Source organism: Marmota marmota, unplaced genomic scaffold, assembly GCF_001458135.2.
Source record: "Marmota marmota marmota unplaced genomic scaffold, marMar, whole genome shotgun sequence".
Lineage (NCBI taxonomy): Eukaryota > Metazoa > Chordata > Mammalia > Rodentia > Sciuridae > Marmota > Marmota marmota.
In genome coordinates this window covers 12,996,606-13,013,640 of record NW_026000185.1, presented here as the reverse complement: position 1 = coordinate 13,013,640, position 17,035 = coordinate 12,996,606, and the positions used below count along the sequence as shown (strand labels likewise).

Below are 17,035 nucleotides of genomic sequence, written 5' to 3'. Positions count from 1 at the left end.
ACTGAGAGGGCAAAATCGGTCCCAATTGTATGAAAGAATTCAACAACTCAGCGCTGCTTACAGGGCTGAGGAAGTGGGGCTCCAACTTTGGGGCTTGTGCTTTCAATGGGATGAGGGGTCCCAAGGCGAGGAGTCCACAGAGGGAGGAGCCCAGGGCTCCAGGGAGCCACATCTTGCTTTCTGGTCACCTGGGCATGCGGAGCTCCCAGATCTCCCCACCCAAACAGCCCACCCCTGTTTCCAGGGCCTGCCCCGTGCTCTTCAGGCCCAACCCAGGGAAAGGGGGCCGCCCTGCCAGTGTGTGCCCTCCAGGCACAGGGAATGGAGATAATAGTAGCACTTACCGCCCAGGACTATCGTGGGGGCTGAACATTTGATTGGCAGTCCACACAGCAGGCAGGGCTGGCCCGCGGTTGGCACTGTGTAACTGTTAGACGCTGTTGTGTGGGTTTTCCTACCCGTCGTTCCTGGGCACCTTTGACAGTTTGTTTCTCCTGCTGCCGGGCCAAAAAGCCGCCACCCTTCAGATACTGGAGACAAATGTGCTGGTCCCTAGAGACACGGGGGCAAGGTCCCTTTGAGAGGAATCATCATGGGATTTTCCAAGGCCATTCTGACCCCTGGCACCCCTCACCTCGCATGCTGCGTTGGGGACCTGACTCCTTTTCAAACACACACGCGCACACACTACAGAGGATCCCCGGTTGACAGCAGTTTGACTTAACAATCCTTTGAGTTTACGATGATGTGAAAGGAAACTCAGACGACCATTCTGGGGATTTTCGGGGTGGGGAAGTGATTTGTTTTGTTTTGTTGAGTACCAGGGATTGAACTCAGGGCCACTCGACCACTGAGCCACACCCCCAGTCGTATTTGGTATTTTATTTAGAAACAGGGTCTCACTGAGCTGCTTAGAGCCTTGCTTTTGCTGAGGCTGGCTTTGAACTCACGATCCTCCTGCCTCAGCCTCCCGAGCCTCTGGGATGACAGGCATGTGCTACCGTACCTGGCCAGCCATTCTGTTTTTTAAGTGCAGTTACATGAAATATCCAACAAGTGACATGAGATGTCCAATGCTTTCTTATCAAACTGACTTCTGTGAGATGGTTTTGTTGGGCTGTAGGCCAATTTGAGCGTCCTAAGCCCCTGGGAGGCCAGCTTGGCTGGGCTGTGGTGTCTGGTAGGTGGTGGGTATTAAGCGGTTGTTTTAACCTGATATTTTCAGTGTATTAGAAAGGTTCTATGGGATGTAGCTCTATCCTAAATGGTGTTATTTTTTTTCTCCGTGTATCTTTTCTTCTGATCTTGTCCTTGTGACATGGGAGGTTCGAGGAAAGTGGGGAATGGGTGAGATTTTCTTTCTGAGATAAGAAAGAGAGAAATGAAGCTTAGAGTTTCAATTTCTACTGGACCACGTGGTGGCTGGGCGACTCTGGACTCTCTTCACCTCTGAGCCTCAAATTTCCCATCTGCAAAATAGGGGTGTAAGCAGTACCTTCCCTAGTCAGGTTGCAACGCGGATTGAATTTTATAAATGTACATAAAGTGCTTTTCTCAGTGCCCAGTACAAAAAGCTCAGGATTCGGTGTGGTTGATTTTTAATTATTATGATGTGGTTATCTAAATTGTGGGTTACTGTCGGAAGGAAAAACAAGAAGAAAGTTCTGTCTGAGCAGCTGCCATGAATCACAAAATGAGCCAAGAAAGCTCGGAAAACATCACCCTGAAGTCATGGATGAAACTTCTTAGAACAACAACAAAAGTCAGAGCTAAAGGTCGGGACTGGAGACGTGCATCTGGCAACTGGTGGTATAAATGGAGAAACTGGTGGTATAAAAGGCAAAGATCTACCTTGTTTGGAAGAAAAATCTGAAAGGAGCTTTTATGTTCCAGAAAGAAGAAAAAGAGGGAGTGCTGTAGTTTTGGGGAGTTTTGCAGAAGTTGCAAAGGGAACGGGGGTCATTGTGTTGGGACGCACCTACGGGAAGGGAGGAAGCGGGTGAGGCTCTGCAGGTGTCCTTTAGCAGTCAGCTCTGCACACCCTGAGAAGTGGGGGGACCCTTTTAAGGAAGGCCTGGGAAGCAGACCAAGGTGCATCTTGCCGGCTTAGCACATTTTTTTTCCAGAAATCCAGGAGCAATTTACCCGGCACCCACTGCTGCATCACAGGGTACAGTGTTGAGGTGTTGGGGTTCTGGCCACAATCTGCAGGTGTCCCTACCCTGTGCTGTCAGGCTCAGAGTTGCATGAAAGGGCAGCCAGAGCCCGGGCCCCAGAGGAGAGCCCACTGTTACCTTGCGAACCCAGCTTGCAAGATGAAGACCTGTCGCATCTGCTCCCGTTGGTGGAATTGAGATGTTTTTTCTTTCTTTTCTTTTAATTTGCAGTGTTTATCACACCCACATTCCAAGTCATCCAGCTTCCCTTCCAGAACCGTCTGCCTTGGCAAACGAAATTAGCAACCAAAAGAGTTTAGCTCCCACGGAGAAGAACAAATTCATTTTTACTGCAAATATCAACATGCGAGAGCCCCAACTTGCCCCTGACTCATTCGGGGCACCGGGATTTTTGACTGGAGCAGTGGGTGGTCTGCCTTCTCCTGTCTGGACCTCAGTCTTCCCAGCTATAAAAGGGGCCAGCGAGAGCAGCTGCCTTGGAGAGGTGGTTCTCAGCAGGATTGGCACTGTCAGGAGAAGATACTCTTGCTTGTTACAGTGTAGGGCTGTGTGTACTGGCACGGGTTACTGACACTTGGCATCCAGTGGCCAGAAGTGCCACTGACCATGTTTAGGACTGCCTATCATAGCACAGAGTGAATCGACCCAAAATGTGCACAGTGCTGAGAATGAGAAACCTGCTTTAGAGGGCGTGGTGTAGATTCCATGCATTAATCTATGAAACGTGCTTAACACATAGTAGGTGCTCAGTAAATCAGTATTGCTTCTCGGGCTCCTCCAGAGCCTGCCCTTGGGACCCAGTGGTTCCCTGACCTGGGTGGCTATGGTGATTGGCACCACAGAGGTAGACAGATCTGTCAATAACTCTTAAGTTAAAAACTCATTTCAAATCTGCAATGATTTTGGTGTAAAATACAGTAAATAGATTCTTACAGAAAGCCTGAGAATTCCTCCCCATGAATTTTGTGCACCAGCTGTGTGTCATCTGTTCTAATGCATGTTTGGGGTGGAGGGTTTGCTTGTTAGTTTTTTTTTTTTTTCTGCTATAATCTGGGTTGTTCAGATTGTTGGGAAATGGGTTCCTGATGACCAGGGGGCACTTGGAGTCAATCCGTTATCCCGTAATACATTCACGTCTACATTCCAATATGGCCCCGGTAACAGTGAGTAGGAGAAATGGGGTAGGGAGGTGCTTAGAACAAAAATTGTAGTTCTGAATATTTCTAAAGAGAGGAAATTTAGGGCCCTAGTTATAAGGAATTGGCTTCTTTTGCATGTTGGTTGCTTCAAACGCTGCTAGCCGTTTGACTCTGTTTCCTTAGCCATTAAGGGAGGGGGCAGGGGTCTCTGTCTCATTGTCTCTCATCCCTGTTTTGGATTCTAGTTGTCAAATCTTAATACTCTGTTCTCTCCAGCAACACACTCCAGCCAGGGAGGGCGAATCTTGGTATTCTCCCAAGAGACTTTTATTATAGAAGTCATTAGTTCTACATCAGCTTCAGCTTATAAATTTGCATTTTAAATTTTGAATTTTTTTTTCAAAAATGTTCCGGGTGCCCTCACTCTACCAAGTGATCTGCAAAGGCTGACGCCTGCCAGTCAACTCAGATGGCCGGGACAGCGCTGCCCTCCCCTGGGGAGGGCTGCGTCCCTCCAGCGCGCCCACCTCGCCTCCCCAGAGCCAAGTGATTCACCAGCCAAGTTACTTTGCAAATTGGGATAAGACGCGTAGGCTATTAGACTTCCTTTTCGTTTTCTTCCCTTCTGGCGATTTAGATGTGAATTCTCTAAGAGCCACTTTTTTTTTCTTTGTTTTCTTTCCAGAATATGTACTGGTGATAAGAAGTTCAAACTGTACATACTTACGTAATACAGAAATTATAGCGATTTCGCTCTAGAGAAAGTTGCTCTCCACCGCTGGGTGAACTGACACTCTTCTATACAGAGTTTTCTTCACATGTAAATCTCTGCTTTATCAAAAAGAGGTTGTATTTACATGTACAGTTTTGCAACCCACTTTTGTCTCCCAGCAACGTCCATCTCATGTACTTGGGTATGTCTCATTTTCAACAGTAATGTGGATTTCCATGCTATTATTACATGAGATTCTTAGCGCTCCTCAGGGTCAGTGTAGGCACCTCCCAAAGTGGATTCTCGGATGATCACTTGACCCACAGAAAGTAGCACTAAGGGAGTGGGGAGATGAGATAAGAAAGGATTGTGAGGGTCGGGGTTGTGGCTTAGGGGTCGAACACTTGCCTAGCATGTGTGAGGCACTGGGTTCGAATCTCAGCACCGCATAGAAACCAACAAATAAGTGATTGAATAAATAAATAAATAAAATCTATTTTTTTAAAAAAGGAAGGATTGTGCGTTCAAAGCCAGCCTCAGCAACTTAGAAGTAACTTAGTGAGACCCTGTCCCAAAATATAATAAAATAAAAAGGGCTGTGGATGTGGCTCAGTGGTTAAGAGCCCCTGGGTTCAATTCCTGGTGCCCTCACCCCCCACAAAAAAAAAAGAAAGGGGGGCAAACCAGTTGGGGACATTTGATGAGCGAGGGGTCTACAGTCTACAAGGTCTTCAAAACCACCCTCTGGTTCACTAGAGGGACTCACAGAATGGAGCAAAGCCATTGTGTTCACAGTGACAGTTGATTATAGCAAAAGGATTCAGGCATGAGTCCAGTTCATGTTGGATTGCAATCCCCAATGTGATGTCAAGAGCCAGGCCTGGGGGTGGCCATTAGGTCCTGAGACCCACGCTCCCAAAAGGAACCAGTGTCCTTACAAAAGACACCAGGGAGCTGGCTTGTCCCTTCTACCATATTGGAAAGTGGTGAGAAGACACCATGAGGAAAAGGGCCCTCACCAGAGTCCAAATTCGCCAGCTCCTTGATCTTCTCAGCCTCCGGAACTATAAGAAATAAATTTTCTTTCTTTCTTCCTCTCTTCCTTCCCTTCCTCCCTTCCTTTCTTTATTATTATTATTTTTTTGGTACCAAGGATTGAATCCAGGGGTGCTTTACACTGGTAAAGAGCCACATCCCCAGTCACCCCCGCCCCTTTTTAAAAAATATTTTTTAGTTGTTGATGGACCTTTGTTTTATTCACTTATTTATCTGCGGTGCTGAGAATCGAACCCAGTGCTCACACACACTAGGCAAGTGCTCTGCCACTCAGTTGCCTAGGCCCTTGCTAAGTTACTGAGGCTGGCTTTGAACTCACAGTCCTCCTGCCTCAGCCTCCCGAGCCACGGGGGAGAAATAAATATTCTGTTGTTTATAAGCCACTCAGTTTTTGGCATTTTGTGATAGCACCCTGAACAGAATGACATCATTCCTGCTCTGTAGCCGAAAAGCGATATTATGTTAAAAAAAAAAAATACATGAGCAAATGGGTTTGGCAGTGTTCCAATAAAACTTTATTTACAAAAACAGGTGGTGGACCGGATCCAGCTTGGAGACTCTACTTTGCCAAACCCGTCTGTGTAAAATATACTTGTATGTGCATTTGTGCAGAAAATTCTGTGGGATAACAGTCCTCTAAGGGAGTGTGTTGGGATTCAAGTTAGGACGCTTTTATTTTGAACAGATACTCCAAAAGTCGAACCAACTTGCTCTTCCAGCAAGAGCACATGAGAGTCCTTAAGATTTCCTTTCTTAAAGCCCTTTTCCCCCCAGGTGTGGTGGCGCATGCCTGTCATCCCAGCGGCTTGGGAGGCTGAGGCCGGAGGATGGCGAATTCAAAGCCAGCCTCAGCAAGGTGCTAAGCAACTTAGTGAGACCCTGTCTCTAAATAAAATACAGAATAGGGCTGGGGATGTGGTTCAGTGGGCGAGTGCCCCTGAATTTAAAAAAAAAAACAAAGCCCTTTCCCACGGATATAAAACCCATACCCATTTAGGTATGTTATTCATTGATATCCTCAAGCTTTGGACAGAGGGAGAAGGAGAGAATGTTTTGCCCCTGGAAGAAAAAAACAAATGGAGCCTAAAACAGTCTCATAATTGTATTCTGTTAGATCTGATGCCCTCAGGGAAGGGGAGTCTGGAATTCATTCTTGTTTGGTGACCTCCAACCTGTATCCCCCACTAAGCATGTTTCAGAGAAGTCCTGAGTGCTCCCTGTTTTTAAAATTGTTTTTCAAGTGCGTCAAAGAGCCTTAATCCTTTATTAAACAAAGATTCTATTCCTGACATTTCCCTTCTTTTGTAAGGGATTTTCATGTAAATGAAGTCCACCTGTGTGTACTGGGCACATTACCAAATGTACAAAAAACATACATGGTCCATTTTTTCCCCCACAGAGCTGACCGGGCACAGGACCCCTGGAGGGACGTGGCTTTGCGTTTGACTGATCCTACGTCATTAGGTCTTCTTGGTTATTAGATATTGGATGGGGGCGAGAGGGTCTTGTCTTTATTTTTCCACTCCTCTTTTTTTTCCCCCCATTTTTATCATTTGAAATGCTTGGCATGAGCCCCAGGGGGGAGAATGGGGCTCGTTAGTGTTCAAGCTCTGTTTGGGGCTGCATATTTTAGCTGTTTTATCTGATAATCGGCCTCCCTCCTGGGATCCCGCCTGCCTTGGCTGGCTCACGCTGGGTGAGTGTGTGATCTTTCCCCCTCTGCGGCCCTTCATTTATGAGCGACACAGCCTGCTCCCCCATTAGCGGGCTGCTATGCTTCAGCTACCCACATGCACGTAAAGAATTAGACAGAACTTGGCCGGGAAGATAAATCAAGCGAACCATCTCATTAGGGCTTAAAAGACATAAATGAAGCTTGTGCTGGGAATTTACAAAGAAGCCTTCCAAAGAGACGGGCCTCACCCAGGTGGCAGAAGTTGCCCCGGCCGCTTCTCTCAGCAAAGTCGCCTTCTTCCTGGGACAGAAGTTCAGGACCCAATGGCGGTGCAGTCGTTATTGAGCACTTGCTATGAAACCACTTGCTAGGGACCCGGTGATGGGAGCTGGGAGCTTTCCACACACGATGTCCTTGAAACCTCACCTCCACCTGTGAGATGACGTCCTACTAGGAATCCTCTGGCACCAAAGAAGAATCTGAGGTTCAGAGAGATTACCTTCCTCGCCTCAGAGTCACAGGGCTCTGTCAAAGGACAGAGCTGAGTTTCACCCCAGAGTTTAACCCTGGTGGTTCTCATGGGGATGAATGAATGTCTCCCCACCTTTGGGAGACTTTTAGGGTGAGGGCTGCTCTTAGCATCTAGTTGCTAGACCCCAGAGATGCGGCTACGTTTCTTACAATGCACAGCAAAAGGTCATCCAGCCCACAGCGCCAACAGGGCCACCACTGACTGCAGCGGCTCACGGGAACAGCTTCTAGAACCATCCACTGCTCTGAGGCAGCCTGGCGAGGCAGGGGACCCTAAGTGCGTAGTGACAGGAATTGCAGCTACCTGGCTGAAAGGGGAGCCGGGGAAAGACTGGGCGGTGGGAGCAGGGCCTGTGTGGTCAGGGACAGCGGGACACCCCATGTGGCTTTTGCAGAGAGATTCGCGGGAAGAGGAGGGGAGGGAATCGGGGAACTCTGTCCACGAAAGAAACAGACCCCGACCCCAGAGCAGCGAGCCCATATGCAGAGGCGCCGTGTGGCGGCTAACGGTCTCTGTCTTGTCCCTGCTCTCTGTCCCGTCCCCCCTTCTCTCCCCTCCTGCGCCCTAGTGTTCGGCCACAACATGAAGAGCAGCAACGACTTCATCGGGAGGATTGTCATCGGCCAGTACTCCTCGGGACCCTCCGAGTCCAACCACTGGCGACGGATGCTCAACACCCACCGCACGGCCGTGGAGCAGTGGCACAGCCTGAGGTCACGGGCGGAGTGTGACCGCGTGTCCCCTGCCTCCCTGGAGGTGACCTGAGGGCCGCAGGGGCCACGGCTTTCAATTGCTTAAAAAAAAAAAAAAAAGACAGAAAAAATGTGTCACCTCCCTATTCCATCCACACCTGCTCACACTCCTCCGCACAGACACACACACAGACACACACACACACACACACACACACACGCTCACCTACGACCTCTCAGAACCGAGAGGAAGCAGACTATTGACCACACAACGGCCGCCCTCACTGAGGGAGGCCTGAGAACTTTCTAGAAGCCCCGTGACATCTCAAGCGCTGAGTGGGCCGTGGGACTTACTGCCAGCGCTGCTCCTGTTGATGCCCTTGTCCCCAAATGCACTTTGTACCCCGAGGGGAGAAGGGCCTCCTGAGTGAGCCAATCTCCAAGACTAAGTTGAGCGAGAGTTTGGCCAGCAGGTGGGAGCCCTGATCCCCCCCCCCATCCTGAAACCCATCCCTGGACAGGCGGCCGTTCCCTGGGGCTCTGCAAACCCAATACCTCTCTCCAAAGGTGTAAGTATCTTCGTCTCCTCCCTAGTGACTGTCACATAGAGATTAGACTATTTGGAGAAACCAAATAGCCACACACACGCAGAACTACCCCAAGCGTGAGAACCCTCTCCTGGCTGAACTGAACCTGTCCTTGTGTCAGCTTACCCCAGGGGACTGACTCCCCCGGGGACCTGTGCGTGTCTCTGTGTGCATGTGCCCCTCCGCTGAACACTTCTGTGCCTACGTGTCCTGGAGAGCAGGTACCGGCCAGGACCCCCGCCCTGAGCATGCCCTTCTGTCCACCTCCCGCACCCTGTGAGATTTCACCCAGTCCCCGTGTCCTCTGTGTGTCGAAGACCCTCCCCCTCGGGATGTGTGTGTGTGTCGAGTCACTAGGATGTGATAGGGAAAAGCTGACGTTTTCTGACCGAATCCTGGCGATGAAGACCCACCGGGGACTCCTGTGGAGTCACGTGGCCACACACCCCATCCATGATCACCTCCCTCTTAACCACACTCGGAGGAGCTTGGTGTGTCCGCGTGTGGACCGAGTCCCCTCTCACGTGCTGAGGAATTAGTGTAGAATTAGCACAGGTCTCTCCCTCTCCCTGTTGGATGCTTCTGTGTCTTTCCCCCCAGTGTACCGTCTAGCGTGATGAGGAGCTGTTTATTGAAATTAAAGATTATTTATTTGTGCCATGTATTGGTGTTTTTTTTTTCCTTCATGAACGTGGGATAGAAAGGATGGAGGGGCTGGGGTGGTGGCTCAGTGGTAGAGCGCTGGCGTACAGCCTGCCATAGTGGGATCCGACAGCCAGTCATGCTGGACCTTGTGGGTAACATTAGTGTGGGGTCCTGGAAGGAAGAACAGCTAAAACATGAAAGTGTATTGATCCGAAGACTGAGAGGAGAATCCGCCAAAAGAGAAGACAAGTGGCTGGAAATTAATCCCAAGTAGTTGAAGCAACAGGGGAAGTTCTGGCTTCAGGCATAGCTGGATCCAGGAGATCACGTGAGGCTTCTGTTTTCTCACTCCATCTCTGGAGCATCATGGTTGTCGTGGGGATTAAGCCCAGGGCTTGATGCATGCTGAGCAACAGCTGCTGTTCTTAAGGCCCAGGTTAAATTGTTCCTCCCTTATTTCCAAGACTGAAGTAAGCGCTCCTTCCTGACCTCCGCCTGACACAGGCTTGTGTGCCTATTTAACCCTTTGTACTAACATCTCCCACTTATTGGTGGCCGTCCATGAGCCACGCAGTGTGCTAACCCAGTACAGGTGCTATCTCATTTAATCCTTATCGCAGCCTTTTGAAACCGAAGGTTTAGGACATTAGGTGGCACACTTCATGTCACCCCAATGCTGACAAATAGGAATACAAAATATTTCCCCATGGCTCACACACTGCCACTGGGACTCTTTGCTCCCAAACTGCTTGACTTGACCCAGGTAAATGCCGTGTGGACTGAGATGTGTCACCCCCTCCTGGCCACATTGGGTATTGCAGGAAGGGACCTGGGGGGTCTCCGGTGACTCCTGCTCTGAAGTGATTTGGGGTCAGTTATGTCCTCAGGAGAGGACGGGAGGGACGGCTTCCTTGCTGTGGTGGAACAGAGGTCAAAAGCATGAGCGGATCGAGGGAGGACAGGGGTACGGTGGCGTTCAGGACAAGAGATGGGGTGCTCGTCAATGAGGCCGGGGCTCTAGTGCCAAAAGAACCCTGGTTCCAGTCCTGCGCCCACCACTCCTTCCCTGCGTCCCTTGCACAAATCCCAAACACCTACCCACAGGTTCCTTTTTGTCCTGAATTCCTCAGAAACCAACCCCAGGGGAAGGACTTGGGTGCAGATAGTGCCCTGGGGGGGACCGAGAAAAGACCAGGAGAAGAAAAGCAGCTGCGCTCATCAGCAGGGGGCCGGGCCGGGGCTCAGTCGTCGTGCCGGCCGTGGATACACTTGTGGGGAAGGTGGAGGACTTACCTGCTGACCCTTGTCCCTCGGGCTGGAGGTCTGCCCCTGGAGGGACTCATATTTGGCCTGTGGCCTGCGGGCTGAGCAAGGCCAGCCCTGGATAGAGAGGTGGGTGCCCTTGACCTTCATGGCCCAAGTCCCTGCAGGCCCCACCCAGGGGAACCGAGGGACACTGGGATAGTGGCAGATGGGCACCTGCTACCCTCTAGGAATCACAAGGGGATTGACGAGGCACCGTGGGAAGTGCCACCTCATTTTCCCCCCACACTGCAGCTTGCAGGGGACCTGGTCATCGGCTTCACCCTCGGGGAAGCCGGGGTTTACTGGGGTAAGTCGGGAGCAAGCCGTGGTGGGGCTTGAAGACCAGCCAGGCCTCCCCGACCAGAGCCTGGTGTGGTTTGAACCGTGTCCCCCCAAAAGACGTACTGGAACCCTCACCCCCAGGACTTCAGAACGTGGCCTTGTTTACGGACAGGGTCTTACAAAGCTGAGGCCGCTGGGGCCATCCCTGACATTGTGGCTGGTGTCCTCATGCAAGGCGGGATTCAGACACAGACAGACACACGGGGAAGATGGTGTAAAGACAGGGAGACAGGCCACGTGCCTGCTGAGGAGAGGAAACAGATTCTCACCGGGCCCCAGAGGAACCCACCCTTGCCTCTACCTGGACCTCAGGCTTCCGGCCTCCAGAACGGAGACCGTGAGCCCGCCAGTGTGGGGCACTGTGTCCAGGCAGCCCGTGCACACTAGTTGGCCTCAGGAACCTCTGATTCAACCAATCAATGATCAAAAAAAAAAATGTTTTAATTGCATCTGTATTACACACGCACAGACTTTCCATCTGTGCTCAGTCCCTAAACAATGCACATAACGGCTATTCACATAACGTTGGCCTCGTATTGAGGATCGCATGTAATCCAGAGATGGCTCCGGGTGTGAGGGAGGGTGGGAGCAGGTTCTGTGCAAAGACCACAGCATTCTGTGGAAGGGACTGGTGCACCTGCAGATTTGGGTATCTGCGGGGCAACCTGGAACCAGGTCCCCTCCAACACCTAGGATTCAGAGAGGGTGTGGCCAACGACTGCTGGAAAACAGGGCGTCCAGCGCACGGGGCTGATGGGCAGGTTTGCTGGGTACCTGGTGGTCCTCGTCACCGGGCACACCTCTGGCTGCGTTTGCTGGTTGACTGGAAGGAACAGTGTTAGGACAGAGCAGAGCCACGTCTCCAGGAATAGAGTTTGTCAGGAGATGAGAGAGTGTTGGAAGGGGACAGGGGACGGAGTTTCTATAGAAACCAGGGCCCGAGGTGCTCTGTTGTGGGCTACCCACCGGTTTTAATTAGCATCCTCCTCCCCCTCAGGTAGGAGGTGGGAAGAGAGAGTCACTCAGACACCCTCTTTGAGGTGTGGGGACCTAAGTTCAAAACAGCAGTGGTGGGCGGGAGCAGCCGTGGAGAGTTAAAGTCACCTTTCGTCCTCTGTCTCCTGGATCAAAAGGCATGGGCCTCCTCCTTCCTCCTCGTAGCAACTCTGAGCTCAGGCCCCAGCCCAGGGCGCCTCAGGAATTCGGTCCCACACCCTGGGACCTGACAGAAGTCGCCGACTCCTGCCCAGCCCTGCTCAGAGGGTTCAGATCCCGGAGAACCAGGAACAGCTATATTCGGGCACTGGTGTTTCTCTCCCAGCAAGCTCTCTGTTCCTGTCTGCTTCTCTTCCACTGCTAGTGGGATAGCTCTCCTTTTTCAGTGTTCAAAAATACTATTTAGAAATAACTTCAGAATGATTAGAAGGTAAAAACTGATATCTAGAAAGAAGAACGGAGGGCAGGTTGGCTCCCCCGTTATCGTTTGGGCACTGTGTTAGATTTCCATCATTATATCGAAATGCCTGAGGCAGGATACTTATGAAGAAAAGAGGTTTATCACAGTTTTTGAGGATCAAAGATCAAGATCAGGTAACCCTGTTGGCTTGGCGTCTGCTGAGGGCAGCGGATGGTGTCACATCATGCGAGAGTGTATGTAGGAGCGAGATGTCGCTTTTCAAACCAGGAAGGGGGGCGGGGGGCTGGCTTGCTGCTTCAAAACCTTAAGGGGTTGCAGGAGAGCTATCTTAATCCCTTTTGTGATAGTCAGCTTTTTGTCACTGGAATCAAAATACCCCACCAGAGCAGTTTGGAGGAGGAAAGGTGTATTTTGGCTCCTGGTTTCAGGGGTTCAGTTCATGGAGGTCTGGCTTCATTGTTCTGAGCCCAAGAGGAAACAGGGTGTCATGGTGGAAGGGTGTGGCCGAGGAGAGACCTCCGCTCATGGTGGCCAGGAAGCAGAGAGAGGGAGAGAGACCACAGGGAAGATGCGCCCTCCCAGGACACAACCCCAGTGACCCCCTCTCCAGCCACCCACCTGCCTACAGTCACCCCCAGTCAGTCCATTCAAACGAGGTTACGGTTCTCAAAATTAATCACTTCCCCTCTGAATATTTCTGCATTAACATGGAAGTTTGGGGGGGACACCACATATCCAAACCGTATCTCCTTCAAAGGAAAGTCCTCACCAGGACACGAGGACCTCCCCTTAGGCCGCACCTCTTAACGGTGCCACCACCTCCCGATACTGCCACCCTGAGTGCCAAGCTCCCAACATAGGGACCCTTGGGGGCACCCCAACCACATCCAAACCACAGGAGGTAGTTATGTTATTGCCCAGCTCTACACCTTCCTGTCCAGTATTTTCCTGAGTGACCTAATGTCACCGACATACGGAGCATTTATCAGGTGCCAAGCGTTTTTCTGAGCCCTTGTACGAGGGAGGTATCGACTTGTTCCCATTTTGCAGATGAGAAGACAGAGGCCGAGGGGGATTAAATAATCAGTGCCTAGTCACACAGCAGCAGGTCTAGAATCCAAGCATGGGCACATCTGAATTGAAAGCCGCGAGATGCGTCGGCATCATCACACCTTGTACAGTGGCGGTGAAGGGACGGGGCTGTAGGTAAACCACGATTCTTAAACGCTTTTTTCAGGCTAAGAAATTAAGATAGATATAGAGATGGATGGTATAGTTGGACATGATTGATAAAGAGATGAGAGTGGTGAAAAACAGATGATAAATGATGGAAATGATTGTTAATTATAGAGATATACAGATGACAGAAAGAGGTGAGAGATGACAGAGATGATTGATAGATGTAGAGCTATATAGGTGAGAGCGATGATCAATCAATTGATCCATCAATAGATGGATCTTCACTGAATTCCTCAGGCTGCCACAAACACAGTGTCTCTGTGTGTGTGTGTGTGTGTGTGTGTGTGTGTGTGTGTGTGTAGGGACATAGTACCTCTCATTAATTACAATTTTAAGAAGCCAGAGAATATAGATTGTGTACAAAAGATCCTTTCTACCCCCAAATGACAGTAAAGATCATCTGGTTAAAGGAAGTAAGATTGAAGCCTAGAGCAAGGCAAACCATGGCCCATGGACTGAGTCTGGCCCCCTGTCTGTTTTTGTAAATAAAGTTTTATTGGAACACAGCCAGGCCCATTCCTGTGTCTCTGGCAGAGTTAAAGTCGTGAGAGAGACTACATGGCCCCCCCAAGCCTAAAGTATTTACTGTCTGGCTGTTTAAAAAGTTTCCCTACCCCTGTCTAGAGCAATGTTTCAGAAACTACTATGCACACAGCCCCCTGGGGACAAGTCAAAATGCAGATTCTGACTCTACCAGTCTGGGCGGGGCTGGATTTTCTACTGCTCAAGAGCTCTAGGACCACACTTGGGTTTGTGCAAGGAATAAATGTTTTGTGGGTTTCTATCCAGAGAGGAGACGTGAACTGACTCACCCAAACCTCCAGACATCACATTAGTTTTCAAATCAAAGGTTCTCCCTGTGCGGAAGGCTTTCCAGGGGCCTGTGTGGACCCCACTCCTCCATACCTGGAATGTTCATGTGCACGGGCACACTGCTCCCATTTGAATGTCTGTCCCCTCTCAACTCACACTGAAATGCGGTTGTCACTGTGATGCCATTGGGAGGGTGCTCGTCCCTCTGCTCTCTCCAGCTCCTCATGAACTGGTGCAGCAGGCAGCTGTGAGACCTTGACATTGAACTTTCCAGCCTGAGAACAGTGAGCCAGTAGCTTCTGGTTATTATAAATCAGCCAGCCTCAGGGGCTGGGGCTGGGGCTCAGCGGTAGAGAGCCGGTCTCGCATGGGGGAGGCACTGGCTTCGAATCTCAGCACGACATAAAAATAAATGAATAAAATTTTAAAAAGATCCATCAACATCTTAAAAAAATTTTTTAAAAAAATTAGCCAGTCTCAAATATTCTGTTAGAACAGCACAAAATGTACTCAGCCAGCTGTGTGTGATTGACAGGCAGCCCGAGGAACGTGACAGCAGGGACCTGCGAACCAGCTCACAGGCTGAGAGTCCATGAGGATAAAATAGCCCAACTTTCTCCTGTCGGGTATTTATATCGTGTACCAACCTTTAATAAGTCAGCTTGGGGGTTGTGTTTATAACAGGCACAATATATTAGTATGGTCAGCAATGCTTAGACAATAGGTGTGTCCTACCTAGGAATAAACACACACAGACACACACTTGGGGGTGTGCATTTGTACAACCGACTGGAGGCAACTGGTCTACCCAGGGCACACCACAGATTGGAATGGGGCTGAATTGAGCCATATCCTGAGTCAGACCAAGGCAGACTTTCAGCTCCGGTGCCGGCTGTGTGGGCACAAGTTAAGTTATTCCTCACAGGCACAGCAGTGGGTGTTTCAGAGAGAAAAATGAGTGACTTGGAAACCAAATTGACACATTCCAGTCCTGCCCGTGGATGCCAGCTACCTGACGGAGCATTTTTGGAAGAAAAAAAAAGTGACTGCGGCCAAGAAAAGTCTTGCACCAGATCAAGAAAAACGATGACAAAATATGCCCTCATTTAAGGAGCACCTACTTCTTGCCAGCATCTGTGCCAAATAGTATAAATAAATTATTTCATTTAATCTTTGTGAGGGCTGCACTTTTTTACCCCCCATTTTATAGAGGAAGAAACTGAGGTTCAGAGAGGCCAGACAACTTGTCTAAGGACGCACAGAATAGGAGAGAGATTCTGATTTTTATTTATTTTATTTATTATTTTTGTTGTTGTTGCTGTTATTTGGTGCTAGCGTTGAACCCAGAGGGACTTTACCACTGAGCTACATCCCCAGCCCTTTTTATTTTTTTTCTTCTGAGACGGGGTCTCACTAAATTGTTTAGGGCCTCACTAAGCTGCCGAAGCTGGCCTTGAACTTGCAGTCCTTCCTCCTCAGCCTCCCAAGTCACTGGGATTACAGGCGTGCACCACCAAGCCTGGCAAGATTCTGATTCTGAGGCAATATTAATTCTCCATAACTGCAATGAGATCCGAGTGGATTTCAAACATTTGCGTATGAATAAATCACACAGCAGAGCTGGGTACAAAGGCCAGCGTTGGCTCTTTGTTGAGCGCACACCCCGTGTAACCCTGTTGAACCTTCTACAGGTTGAACCTTGAACCTGGAGGCCCCTGGACAGATCCAGGTGCCTTCAGGGTAGACCAGTGGGTAGGACCTCAGTGTCCCCAAGCTCATGGACCCTGCCCGATGCGGCACGTTTCTCAGCCCTGGGCAATTGATTGTTCTCCCTTGGAAATGATGACTAAGTCTTTTCCAATATTCAGATTTTTAACAGGAGGCAGAAATATGCAATTCTACTGAAAATCTCCTAATTTTATGTCCTGACTTTTTTTTAAATTTTAAAACACTGTATGAACCAAACAAATCCCACCCATGACTCAGGAGACCTCCACACTCGACATTCCCCTGTATTTCTACCTTCTGACACTTCTTCTCTCCAAGGGCAAGAGATGCTTTATGTCCTGGGGGAGGCTGGACGGGAGACTCCTTACCGCCCTTACCCAGGAGGAAACTGAGAACACAGGCCCCAGGCCACACGGTGGCTCCCAGCACGGTTCTGAGGGAGGCTGGCCCTGGGCTGCTGGCTCTCTGGGGTCACTCAGAGTTCCCTCCAGCGGTGCAGAAAGGAGGGAGGAGGGGGGAGGAGGGGACTGGGGTCCACCCTGCCCGCCTAGGACAGCCGTCCTGGCTGAGGAGCTCTGCTGTTCAGCAGCTTGCTGGGGCTCAGGATGCAGAGGTGGGGGCTGTGGGCCGCAGCCTCTCTGAGCCTCCTCTGTGCCCAGGCCTTTCCACAGACAGACATCAACGTCAGCCCAGGTGAGCCCAGGGCAAGGGAGGGAGCAGGGGCCGAGGGGGACACTCAGAGGGATTTCAAGGTCCACCGTGGAGGCCAGGCTGCAGGCCTGTCTGGCCAGAGGAATGGCTGGGGGTGGGGGGTGGGGGTGGGCCGAGCCTTGGGAGAGCTCCCCTCCCCCTCCAGGGCCATTCTGCCAGCCCAGACCTCTTCATTCCTCGGTTTAAATCCACTTTTGCAGTTTACAGACCCTGCGACCCGGGCGAGCTTCTCAATCTCTCCAAGCCTCAGTTTGTTCTAGAAAGT

At 50.4% G+C, this 17,035-nt stretch overlaps 1 protein-coding gene across 15 annotated transcripts in view; it reads left to right on the top strand.

The window, feature by feature from the left end:
- Nucleotides 1-17,035, top strand: part of Syt17 (synaptotagmin 17) — a 102,581-nt gene that overhangs the window by 56,136 nt on the left and 29,410 nt on the right. For 3 of the 15 annotated variants that reach the window (XM_015491110.2, XM_048789574.1, XM_048789571.1), the window contains exon 8: nt 7,860-9,232. The exons of the other annotated variants lie outside the window; for them this stretch is intronic. In XM_015491110.2, coding sequence (XP_015346596.1) covers nt 7,860-8,056 — 197 coding nt within the window. In that variant the 3' untranslated portion in view covers nt 8,057-9,232. Of the gene's footprint in view, nt 1-7,859; nt 9,233-17,035 lie in introns of those variants that run through there. 15 annotated transcript variants of the gene reach the window in all.